At 37.5% G+C, this 13,193-nt stretch overlaps 1 protein-coding gene across 8 annotated transcripts in view; it reads right to left on the reverse strand.

The window, feature by feature from the left end:
* Positions 1-13,193, reverse strand: part of ank1b (ankyrin 1, erythrocytic b) — an 82,242-nt gene that overhangs the window by 31,723 nt on the left and 37,326 nt on the right. For 7 of the 8 annotated variants that reach the window (XM_032569591.1, XM_032569589.1, XM_032569590.1 and 4 more), the window contains exons 8-28: positions 11,956-12,054; positions 11,692-11,790; positions 10,766-10,963; positions 10,474-10,572; positions 9,880-9,978; positions 8,452-8,550; positions 8,065-8,262; positions 7,861-7,959; positions 7,583-7,681; positions 7,192-7,389; positions 6,981-7,079; positions 5,848-5,946; positions 5,656-5,754; positions 5,430-5,522; positions 5,181-5,253; positions 4,442-4,462; positions 3,099-3,222; positions 2,509-2,572; positions 2,180-2,292; positions 1,861-2,085; positions 45-199 (exon numbers count right to left, since the gene is read on the reverse strand). In XM_032569591.1, coding sequence (XP_032425482.1) covers positions 45-199; positions 1,861-2,085; positions 2,180-2,292; positions 2,509-2,572; positions 3,099-3,222; positions 4,442-4,462; positions 5,181-5,253; positions 5,430-5,522; positions 5,656-5,754; positions 5,848-5,946; positions 6,981-7,079; positions 7,192-7,389; positions 7,583-7,681; positions 7,861-7,959; positions 8,065-8,262; positions 8,452-8,550; positions 9,880-9,978; positions 10,474-10,572; positions 10,766-10,963; positions 11,692-11,790; positions 11,956-12,054 — 2,452 coding nt within the window. The remainder of the gene's footprint in view (positions 1-44; positions 200-1,860; positions 2,086-2,179; positions 2,293-2,508; positions 2,573-3,098; positions 3,223-4,441; positions 4,463-5,180; positions 5,254-5,429; positions 5,523-5,655; positions 5,755-5,847; positions 5,947-6,980; positions 7,080-7,191; positions 7,390-7,582; positions 7,682-7,860; positions 7,960-8,064; positions 8,263-8,451; positions 8,551-9,879; positions 9,979-10,473; positions 10,573-10,765; positions 10,964-11,691; positions 11,791-11,955; positions 12,055-13,193) is intronic. The other variant, XM_032569586.1, reaches the window with a different exon arrangement.

Below are 13,193 nucleotides of genomic sequence, written 5' to 3' on the forward strand. Positions count from 1 at the left end.
TGCAAGCTGCTGTGGGAAACAGTACCTGTTCAAATGAAACTGACCTTCATCCATGCCATTCAAAATGGTTTCTAGCACTTCATCTCCATAGCGATTGCGATGCTCTTTCCAAACGGAGCCGTTTTCACTTCGAAGGACCACAAGCTCCCGGTCCCCACGGGCCAATGAGGCAAAGTGGGGGATTTCCACTATGACAGGCCTGTAAAGATAAATAGTGCTTTTAAAAGTCTTCAACGTCTTTATAAACTTTTCAGTTTGAATCAAGAGTCTTCAGTGAGTTAGAGGCAATTATATATTTATACTGGTGTAAGAAATTCTTGTTTTTCAATAGAATAATACAATATACTTCTGTAATGAACAAAGACCTCAGTAAAGCAAAGGCAAAGAGAATTCAGAGGCAAACAAAGCACAACCAGACCCGTGACAAGCATGAGCAGAGGAGGATCTGCAGGGATGATAGGTGAGAGGAAAGAGGTGAAGAATGTGGGTGGTGAGAGCTGAAAACAAGGACAATTGAGGACATCACAAGGAGATAGTAGGAATTACAACAAACCAAAATGAACGGACCAACAACACTGTCCAAGTCTGAGTAATAGACCAATAGCCACAACATTATGACCAGAATGCCGTAATGCTACAAACTGCAGAGCACTGTCTGTTCTAGAACGTTTTTATTGCAGCCAGCATTGACTTGTTTAGAGCATTAACTTCTCATAGAGAATAGATATGGATATCATTCTGTATTGCATTCTGAGATCACGGGGGGTTCTTAGCAGAACTCTAAATAGAACTCTTTGGTAGAGGTCAGAGAGAGAAAATTTGAAGAGAAAACTGAAATAAGGATGTTTGTTGTTCTTGTGATCATTCCTTAATTGAGCCAGAATAGCTCACCTAGCCGATAATGGATCAAACCACATGGGCCACTCTTCACTCTCCACTTGTCTTAATGAGTCCTGTCTGAGCATCATTGCTCATTCACAGGAACATTTTTGAAAGATACTGAGTTCTGCAAACCAAGAACAACAACTCAATACGGAGATTCTCTGAATCAGCCGTAGAGCCACAGAAATGTGTCTGGTCAAACTGGCTGAAGTCCTTATGCTTGCTCCTTCTCCCTGCTTCTAATGTCAAGGACAAAATGGTTACTCGTTATCTACTATACCCCAACAACTATATTAGATATAGTTGTTGACAATGAATTTGTCTTCATTAATTTAGAAGACAAAATTAATGTTTTGACTTCACTTGTATGTGAAGTCACATGCAAGAGACTGCACTAAGTCACACATAGTGTTATGTGTGACTTAGTGCATTTAAACACAAACAATACTTAAAATAAGACATTAAAAAAGTTTCAAACAATAAAAATAAAAACTTAAAACTGCTTTTGTAGACTAAAAACAAGTTTTAATTGATGCAGATGTTAGAAATGTATATAAAAAAGTTTCATTATGTTTATTAATTGATAAAAAAAAAAAAAAAATTGGTTGGGCAGGGATGTTCTGTTGTGGGCATGCATATTTGCATGTAAACCTTCATTTGACACTTGTTCCTGTACATTTTTCAGGTCAAATATCCAAACTTTCTAGATTATAATTTCCAGATTGTTTTTTTTTATCCACAACATCGTTCCGACTTTGCGATAGATATTTCTTTACTATGGTCTGCCTTTAAATTTGAAGCCTGCAAAAGCCGGAGAGTGAAAAGCAATGGATGAATGGATGAACATTTATTGTGAAAAAATTTGTAATTATGAAAATACTATTTTCCTCAATTCACCTCCTCATATTTGAGAAATACTTAAAATTGCAAACTTTAAGACTCCTGAGCACAAACTGACCTAATACAAGTTCGACTCACCCCAGAAACTGCATACTGGAGGGTCCCAGGGAGATGATGCGACTAGCCAAGCCCTCTCCCTCTACCAGTGGAGGAGGCGTCGTCAGTTTCTGGGGTTTCACAAGACGGCAGGTGATGCGTGTCGGTGCGGCGCAGGTGCGGGGAGGGATGATCACCCGCAAGCCGTGGTGCCTGCTTCCTCGCATAGAACCTCCACGTGCATCCACCATGAAACTCACCAGAAACCTGGGCATTGTTGGGTGACAGGTGGTTTTAATGCAATAGTACTGATAAGAGCTTTTAAAATAAGCAATTAAGGATTATTAACTGATTAACACACCCTGTGTGAATGGGGCTGGCCACAGGGCTGACATTGTCCGAGGTCTCTGTAGCTGGACTACTCGGGATAAGAGAATCCTCATCATACTCTTTTGGTAAAGGGATGGGCGTGTGCTGAGAACAATAATAATAAATAAAAAAAACATACGCAACCACGAATGGTAAATATTAAGATCCAGAAAAGGAACAAGGAAGAAAATAAAATGATTAAAAATGCTCCATAATGTAAGAAATGTAAAGAAAGGACAGAAACAGCCAGAAAAACCTTTTTAAAATAATATTTTATTGAGGAACATAAGCTTGTTAAATGTGAATGAAGCTGAAGGCTACCTGGTCGAGCTGCACTGTCTCCGGGGACACACAAGGAATCCTGGGAATAGCAGGGGAGTATGGCCTGCGAGGGAGGAAATCAGGAAAATCAAAGGCAGAACACAGCCACTTAATATTGCTATGCAATAAAATATTAGTTAGGTAATTATGTTTTCTGTATCTAATTGTCAAGAACAACCATATGCATGCTTGCTCTCAACAGGAATGCATGATGTTATGTATTATGACAAAATATACAGTGGCATTCAAATGTACAAGCAATGCTAATGTTTTATATATAGACAGACAATAATGGTAGAGCTAACAGAATCTGATTTCTAACTAGTCATAAATAAAAGACCAGTTTGTAATCCTTACAAGGTCGTAAACTTGGTTGAACTAAACTTTTGATGAAGTTTTGGTTAACGATAGCACATACTGTTTGATAAAAACAAGTCCAGAAATCTGATTCAACATGTAGAGAAACTAACAATCTATCCACTGAACAGCGACACCCTTAAACAGTAACCATCTGCATAACCTTAGCTTTGAAGCAAAAAATATCTAATTTAATCAGGATGTGTGGTTTAAACCTCAGAAACCTGACTTACGTGGTCCCCGTCCCACCCTCAAAATCTCTGAGGGTTTTCTTTGGGGAGAGAAAATCATCATCCTGGTCTTTGAAGTCATCAAGTTTCAAATAGCGTGCTCCATCCAGCCCGAGCAATTCATCTCCTGTTGATACAATAAAAAGGAAGAGGATGCCTGAGAAGTAAAGACAAAAAAAATCTCAAAAGGTAAAAGAAACTGGTTGTAAAGAGAACAGGATTAGGAGAAAGAACAAGGTAGCCCATGCAAAATGGTGGCCGATCTCATCTCCCAAATTCTACAAATTTTCTATAGCAAGGAAAAAAATATATATATATAGATGCATGCCAATATAATTAATTGTTTGTGTATTTTAAAAACATATCTATAACACTTAAATGTCAATAATTTCAGCTGATTTTATCCAAAAGGTTAAGATAGTTGGTAATACACGTCTTTCCCATCCCTTTGCCTTAGAGAAACCACAGAGAACAACGGCCACAAGGCAACTGTAAACATTGTAGTAACAATGGAGTCAAACCAACAACACTGAGAACAAATGGAAACAACAGAAGTGGAAAAAAAGAAGAGTGGTAAGACAGTGATCATTAGGAGAGCTTAGTACACTGCATGGAAGGGAGACTGCAAGGCAACCTGGTGACAGCTGGTTGTTTGTGAGCATGCTGATTAAGGATGAAATAACGTGGTTCTGTGTAGGAGAAAACAACTCAGTTATTAAACAGAAATAATATTGGAAATAATATGTATGACTTCTAAATTAGGCACTTAAACAGACAGAGATGTTTACAGACATCCATCAGGACAGGCTGTTCCGCAAACGCCAAAAACATTAAACAAGACTAAGAGGTTTGAAAAACAAGGCTGATGTGCAACTGCCTGTGCTCATATCAAACAGCAAATGGGGTTGTGTGTTGTTTTCAGGAAAGTCGCAGCTGCTGCACAGCATGTGTTTAATTAGCTAGTGGGTCAATTAAGTTGCAAAAAGAAGAGCAACATTATATTGGAAGAGAGCCGCTTTTGACGAATTGGAATACTGTCCATAATAAACCCATTAAAAATTGCATCGGGCGCCGGTGAAAGCAAAATGAGACATTTACACATGCTGATGAAAAGCAGGAATAATATTTTTTCAATAAATTTCTGAAGAAGCTGGAATAGAAAAAAAGAACAGAGATACAATAGAGAGGATGAGGATAAAGACAAGAAAACAGTGCTGGAGTTGAAATACAAAGAATAATTAGAAAGACAATTAGTGACACACAGAGATAATGAAAGTAACTGCGATGACGGCACACATTCACTAGCCACCGGACTGGACAAGGCAGAGAAACGGATACAATCATACCTAAAGTTAGCTGGCAAACTCCTACAAAACAAATAGAAGGAAAGGTTATAAACTGTATGCATATAAACAAATATCTATGGTGGCATTTTTTATATTTCCCATGAAGTTTTCCTCTAGCTAAATAAGGAAAAGTTGGAAATAAACACAATAAAAACAACAGCACCCTCCACAATTATTGGCATACTTGGCAAAGATGAGTGAAAAACAAATTAATCACACTTTGGAAAAACGTAATTATTTAAGGGAGAAACAAAGCTTACGTTAGAAAATTCTTTTTTAACTATAAAATCACTGAAGCCACAATCATCAATAACACTGAACGATTCTAATATAAAAATGTGCATTTCTACAAAAACTTGAGATAAAATCTACTTTTTGAGTGAGATATGGCCCAGAGGCCATACAGTACAGCATTCAAAACAATAATTAAAAAGTACACATAGTTGAAACATCATAAAATTATCTTAAAAAAACAAACAAAACAAAAATTTGATAAAGTGCAAGATTCAAACTTAAAAAAATAATTTCTATTTTTGTAAAGCTGTGGTGATTAGGAACTACAATTACAATGTCAATGATTTTCTATTTCTATGCAATGTAAGTGTGCCATAAATTTAAAACCTGAAAAGAAAACATGTTTAACTGATGACTAGCTATAACATCCATTTACTGTGATGCCAATAACTGTGAAAGATGCTAAAAACTGCATGATGTAACATAATTCTAACAGAAAACCTACCTTCATCTTCAGAAACATCCAAAATTTCATCTACTGTCTCAGGAAAGCTCATCCGATGTTTCTCTGTGGTCATCTGTGAAAAACCAAACAGAGATTAAAAGTAAGATGAATGGTGGGAGTAGAGAAAGGAAACATTGCATTCAGTTATTTTTCCAAGAATTTGATTTAAAAAGTTACATTTTTGCCATGAACCTAATTTTGAAGCTTGATTTTTAAATCATTGCACACAGAGGGTGATGCGTTACTCACAGCGGAAACAGACTCCTCTGTAACCAGCTTTAGCACATCGATGACAGAAATATAACCCAATCGCTTAGCGATGCCAAGAGGAGATGTCCCATTCTGCAATATAGAAATATACTTCAGGAATTTTCTCCTTTTCCAAATAAAATATCAGCATATTTAATTTCTATGCAGAGTTTGGAATTCAAAACTGTTAGGTGCAGGTAAATAAAAAAATATTTGAATATCTCACTGATGTGATCTCATTAGGCATGGCTCCATGTTTTAGTAGTAAAGTCACAATGTCAGTGTGGCCCTGTTGAGCTGCTTGGTGCAGAGGGGTGTAGCCCATCTGCAGGAATACAAACAACAAATGTACATTCATTCAAAAGTATGAAGACATAAAGCAAAGTTCTTAGCTCTTAAATTGGCAGAAGAGTTTTACCCTTGTTTTGGCATTCACATGAGCCTGCTGCTGCAGAAGAAACTTCACCATCTTTATGTTTCCATAGTGACAGGCCACATGGAGTGGGGTATAGCCCATCTGAGGGAAGATAATAAAGACTTTATGAATAGTTTCTAATTGCCTGATTCAACATGATTAATAAATCTAAAATGATTCAGACATGGCAACAAAAAATGCATTATCTAAACAGGACACACCTTCTTGACAAATAAGAAGGTGTGTTTTATAATTGAACTGCTCTTTATTTATTAAGTTCAATTATAAAACATAATAACTAATGATCACATTGGCATGAATACTTTCCTATTTAAATATGTTTGTAGTCCTGTTAGCTATTGTCATTTTGCCTACTATTTCCAAAAGCCTACATGTTTGCCTAAATGTTTGACTCAGTGTAAAAATAACAAAATGACAGTAAAGATTATTCACAGCTTTTGAATTTCACCAAAAAAGTGCAGATTATGTCTTAGCTGTACCATTTACCTACTCCTTTAAAAACATTGCTATAGTTAATATGATTGTTCATGTCACTGGCTATGGAAAAAAGAATGCCATCTGATGACGATCCATTATGTTCAAATGGCTCATTCTGTATTACAGAAATTACAGTTCACATTTTTCAAGCCCAAGCCAAGCCTTTGTGCTGGAGACGCAGTTTAAGTCTCTCATGCCTGAAAAATCCTAATTTTATTGGATGCCTATTATTTAGTCTGCTGGTGATGCTGCCTTTCTTTAGGTTATCAAATTAAATCAAGTAGTTTCAGGCTTAAATCTTATTTAACATATTACATTTAAGAAGAATCTTTTAAAAAAAACAACTGTTTTAATTTCCATTTCTTTTCTCCTCCGTAACATTGCTACGGTTAACATCGTCTTGGTTAGCACCTCTACTTATGAAAACAATGAATCTGACTGATAGACTTTCCTTCATCTCAAGTCCCTTTTCTCAGTTTTGACCTCTGTCAAAAATGAGAATTAGGCAAAGAACTATGAAACAGCATATTGCTTAATGAGCTAATGATCCCACTCTCAGATTCTGATGTCAGTCTCTGTATTTTATCAGATCCAACGAATCTTGTCAACCCATGCCCTTGTCCAGTGGTGTGAATTACCCGTGAAGCAGCATAAACGGATGCGCCCTGTTTGACCAAAGTGTCTGCGATGCCCACATGACCCTCCTGAGCTACGAGATGCAAAGGAGTCAGTCCATTCTGAAAAGCAACAGCAAAAAAGAACCAGCCAAGTTCAGTTTAGCTTGCCTCCTTTAGGACCTTACGCATATTAAAATACAAGAGATAAACATTTTGTTCCATTTTACCCTACCTTGTTTCCTAGGTTTACATTTGCCTGTTTGGAGATGAGCAGAGCCACAATATCGGGCCGCCCCTCCTGTGAAGCCAGGTGCAAGGGCGTGATGCCTTGGAGGGACTCTGCATTTGGGGACGCTCCATTCTGAAGCAGAACACTGGCCACCTCCACCTGGTTCTGCTTGGCAGCTATGTGCAGAGGAGTGTAACCGTTCTGGAGAAATAGACAAAGGCACACACACCAGCATGGACATTGGTCTTTGGAACGCCTGTCCGAGTGCAACACACAGTAAATACTTGAATGCTTCTGTAAAAGAGCTCTAGCAAGTACAAGGACAGGTTCAAGAGTTTCTCCATAAGCTGAGGGCTTGTGTGAGCATGTGCACACTCATCGGTGAGCATCTTACTCGGGCAGTGCTGTGTGCAGATCCTCCCTTGCTGACCAGGAGTTTAACAACATCCAGGTTGTTGTGATGCACGGCCACATGAAGGGGTGTCAGACCGTTCTGTCAACCACACACATATACACATGTAAACATATATAAACCTAGAGATGTACATACACAAATATGACACAGAAACATGTATGTATGTATGGGACACATACTATGGTAAAAAGCAGATAAAGCAACATTTCCTCACTAAGGTTTGACTATTGAGGTACAGGAGTTAAGCAATGACTCACTTTCCCTGCTGCATTTGAATTGGCGCCTCTTTCCAGAAGAAGCTCCGCTACATCCACTTTTCCATATTTAGAAGCTACATGGAGAGGAGTGAAACCTTTCTGCTCCAGAGACAGGAAAAACGAAACACACGACAAATGTTTGACAGCTACATTTACACATTGACACTGCAGAATGTGACACCATGATTTCATAATCTACCCCACCTTTGTCATCTTTACTTGTTGAGCTCCTGCGTCTAATAATATCCGTATGGTGTGGACGTGTCCTTCACGTGCAGCGATGTGTAAAGGCGTGTGACCTGCAGTCGTCGCTGAGTCAGGGTTAGCCTTGTGCTCTAGGAGCAGCTTGACCAATTCCTTGTGGCCCATCCGAGCCGCACAGTGTAGGGGTGTCTGGTCATCCTGCAGGGGGATAACAATAGTGCTGAAATTGTTTTACACAGCAAATTAAATGATAATATTAATCACAGCGCCAATGCAAACTTGATATTCAGAACCTGAACTAAATGTAAGTCTTTGTGAATGCTAAAAGGAGCCACTAATGAGAAAAAAATTTGCTTTTCTTAATAATACAAGTACAAATGATGATACCTTTGCCTTTGCATCCACTTGTGCTGCATTCTGTAGCAGGAACTGAGCCACTTCACAGTGTCCTGCTCTGGAGGCCATATGGAGGGGGGTCTCCACTTTCTGATGCATGCAGTACAAAAAGAGACACTTAATCGAACTGCTCAAATACTCAACTGATTAAATTTTTGCTCTATTAAGCAGTAGACAGTTGATACTGCTGATCAATGAAAAACCACGGCTAAAATCAGATACTGATTGGATAATGCACAGAACCCATTTTCCATTTCTGATGTTTCTAGTCTTTAGTTGAGTAGTTTTCTACGGAAGCATATTATAACGTGATAGCTCTCGAATTTTTTTTTTCCTGCGTGACAGCAATACTCTTCCGAAGCTTTTCATTATATCAAGACAATGAAATTTTGAACGTGATAACAATTTTGTAATTTCATTATTTTGACATGACAAAAACCTTGACTTTATTTTGTTGTGCCAATTATTTGATTATCTCATTATCTTCAATAAACAAGCACATTTCTTTTAGTGATAATGGTTCCATATATTAAAAAATATATATAAATAAAACTTAGGCAAATTTTGTGATTGTAATCCTTTCATTACTATGAAATAATATTATCTGGAGCTCATTTCCCAAATAAATTTTTAGAGTCACCTTATGTTGAAATAAAGTAAATCCAATGTCAACTAAAAAATAATTTCGTAAACCTTGCGATGAAATTTGCAGCTGACTTAAATCCTCACTCAGTCCTGTGACAGCCCTGGTTATTTGAAGGAATGGACCTATTGGCTGCAACTGACTTTATGAGACCTTTGCTCCATATAAGCTCCGTCCCTCTGATCAAGGAGGACCGGATGTAGAGGGGGGAGGCTTTTCTCTTCCCTCTCTTTGCCATGCCTGTCCCCAAGGCCCAAATTTGTTTACTTTGCATTTGGTCGCGTTACGGTTTCTGTAATTTATCACTCACTCACTTTACATTGAACATGTTCACTCGTTTATATTAACATGACCTATTTTAATGACTTCATACATCTTTTTTTGTGCTATTTTCTCTAAAATGATTACCTGGAAACCATTCTTTCAGATTTTTGTAATAGTCAATGAGCCAGGTTGTGACAGTGTTGTACTGGGTGATGAAACTGGATGTAACTCAAGACCTACTTATTTTTGTACTAGGTCCCCCTTTTAAATCAAATAAATAATTTCTCTCTTTTTAAAATAATCATGGTAGTCCAATCATACTCCTGTAACAAACAAAAAAATCACATCAAAGTTACACCCATCTATAAATTTCATTCATGATATTTAAAAGTAAATACAATACTTTTATCTTTTACATAAAGTTTCTGGATAGTATTAAAAATGTGATAAAAATAAGAATCACTGATTGATGAAAATAACTTGTTTGGGTTCAGCATATCAATGGTTCTTACCACATTGGAAGCATTAGGTGAAGCCCCTCTTTGGAGCAGGTTCTTTACTATGTTTAGATGGCCCATGAATGCTGCTACATGAAGAGGAGTGAGACCCGACTATCCACATGAACAGAAAGAGACAGAAAAAAAATCACGGTGATTTAAATAGGAAGCAATACAACCAGTAGCATTCTTGGTTTTTTTAGTGTATTCAAGTAGAAGAGACCTTTTGTAAAACTTTGAAAAATTAAAATAGATGGTGTTAGTTCTTGAATGAATTTCCCAACCAATCAAAAATGAAAGTCTGAGGCAGGATTAATGCAATGCAGTTGCAGCAAGCAGTGTGTGCTCACTCCTAAATGAAAATGCATACATAAAAAGGAATAGAAAACTGTTTGTAAGATATCCTATATAATGCCATCCTTTCTCACAATGAAAACAACATTAAATTAATGTGGTTTTTTTAATGTAGTATTTTTAACATTATTTGAGTAGGATTATGATTACGGTACATGTTTGAATGAAGTTTCATTTCAAAGTTGTGGAACAGAACTGCCAGGTGTTGTTTTCTATTTGAAAACTTTGACATGATATTTGGACCCATCATCTCACCTCTGTGACAGCTTCCAAGGAAGCAGAGTGCTTTAACAGCAGGTCCATTGACCTCATGTGGTTCTTCTTGCAAGCAATATGAAGAGGTGTGAAGCCATTCTGAGGGCACGAGAGGAAAAAAAAGTTCAGGACTCATTTTGAACCTTTGAAGTAAGTTATGTTTTATAAACAACATAATGCATAAAATATTTCCAGCAGAAAAACTCTCAAGAAATGATCACTTTCAGATTACTCAATGTAGTATGGCTGGGCTAAGTAAGAAAATTTCGACCAAAACAAAACAGAAACTCACCAGAGCACGAGCATTAGCTTTGGCTCCTTTGTCCAGAAGGACTTTGGCCATGCGATGGTGACCGCAGTGGGCTGCTACATGAAGCGGGGTTAGATGGTCCAGTGTGATATCGTCAATCTCAGCATTGTATTGCAGTAGCTGCCTGACACAGTCCATGTGATCCCCCTGAGCTGCCATGTGAATTGGGGACAAACCATTCTACAGAAGAAATAAAGGAATATAAGCAACAAAGGGTAAATTTGGAAGAAATGGAGGCATAACATTGGTCTGAATGTGGCTTTCTTAATAGTGGAAAATTTATTCTGAAAATCAGCTGAAGAAAAGTCCTAATATTGACTGAATAGAGTCATTAGTCCCTTTCAAAAAAACACTTCAAGGTGGGATAATGGCCCCTTTTTGCTATTTCAATGTGTTCAATGTGAAAGACCAATCGGGCGAGGAAGGCCGAGGTCAACCCTCCTCTATTATGCCCCTAACTCACCGAGCCTAGTAGTCACAGCCCCACACCAGCTGATTTGTAAGAGAGCATGCCGGCTTTGTGCACTGAAGAAGTGATGCAGTGATGAAGTGCAGTTTGTCAGCCACAGGATTTAAGAGCATCAACAAGATTCAGAAATAACTTCAATAAAAAAATAACAGAAGTAGGAAGGTGGGATACATCACTTAAATTTGAAGCATTTTCTGTGGTCTACTTCACATTCACCATCATTGCTTTGAAAATAATGGGATGGGGATACGTCATAGTACGCTGCCAGTAAAAGTTCAAAGGCAGTTGTTCTTTGGTTTAGAACAGAAATGTTGTGTGAAAGAGGCCTATTTCTGACCAACGTTTCATTCATTTGCTGTGTGACCGCTTTACTACTTCAAGTTATTATTTGTGTTGATCATCAGCTGACAGAGAGAAGAGAAAGTGGCAATAATGTTACCTTAGTTTTAGCCTGGATGGGAGCACCGTGTTCCAGGAGGATTTCAATAACGCGAACATGACCGTTTCGGGCTGCACAATGAAGAGGAGTCAGCTCGTCCTGTGACAAGATAAATGAAGTCAGACGTAAACATAAAAATAGTTACATAACAGTATCATTTAGCATGAAAATTCACCAGAACACATAATCAGCAAGCAATGGGATGGTTTTGTGCATCAACAAGCTCCCATGAAAGTATAGTTAGACTGGAGCTGAAATGTCTACCTTTGTTTTGGCATCGATCTGAGCTCCTCTGTCCAGTAGTAATCTGACCATCATCATGTTGCCCCTCCTGGAGGCTATATGAAGAGGTGTGATTCCATTCTGGAGAACACATGAATTATATAAGCTGCTGCATGTTATTGGTCACAACCAGAAAAACAGAAAATGTTGAAAAAGTATTTGAAATAAATTTAAGTTCGTTTTTTTTTTTTTGTCACAATACCAGACAAAAGTTTGAATACAACTTCCCATTGAATTGAATAAGCAGTTGTGTCCAAACTTCTGACTGGCAGTGTATATCTCTGTTTATGATCATCATAATGCTAAAATACTCAACAATTACTTTTTTTCAGCTTCTTACAAAGGACACATTTTTACGTAAAATCTCTTGATTTTTCAAGGAATCCCTAATGTCATGATCACAGATAAGGTTTTCAGGGCTTTTGGAAGAGAAACAGACGTCCGGCATGGTAGCTCCTCCACCTTATTTAAAACCTTTTATAGGTCAACTGACAATATTAAGTCACTTTCCGCGAAATCTTCCCAGCAGTCATAGCAGCACTTCAGAAGATTTTAGAACCACTTAATGCCACTCGGTCACCCAGAGGTCTGGCTCAGTCACATAATGCACCACTGCAAGGTTCTACCAACCAGACAATGACATCCATGATGCCCAAAACTTTAATGTGTATCTGGATCCTGAACATGTGTTTTTCGTGCTTGGCTTTCTTTGACACTTACAGTTGATTCTCAAAAATCAATTATGTTAAGTTCATGAAACTCTCGCTCACATTTTATTACATGGTTGAGTAGTTGTAGTAAATTACTACATTGCCAGAGGGCTGCATAACAATATATAGTGATTCTTTGAAAATTTCAATATACTCATAATATTTCTAATGGTAAAAATGGTGAATCTGACTGATTTGTGTCAGTATTATTAACATGTTACAAGTTCTGGATACCTAATTCGAATATGTTTAATGGTATTACATACATATGACATTTTTACCATTAGTGACAATCAGAATAATCACAAAACAATAATCACAAATATAATAATAATAGTAATTATTTCCCTTTTTTGGCAGATTTCTACTATGATGTTTATTGAAAGAGAAGGGAAGTAGATGGTGAGCAATTCTTCTCTAACAGAAGTGATGAGGAAGATTTTTATCCATTTCTCTACAGCCTGTACAGTCTACCCATAATCATCATGGGCCCTTTGCTAGTAATTATTG

Source organism: Xiphophorus hellerii, chromosome 8 (genome assembly GCF_003331165.1).
Source record: "Xiphophorus hellerii strain 12219 chromosome 8, Xiphophorus_hellerii-4.1, whole genome shotgun sequence".
In the NCBI taxonomy this organism is placed as follows: Eukaryota; Metazoa; Chordata; class Actinopteri; order Cyprinodontiformes; family Poeciliidae; genus Xiphophorus; species Xiphophorus hellerii.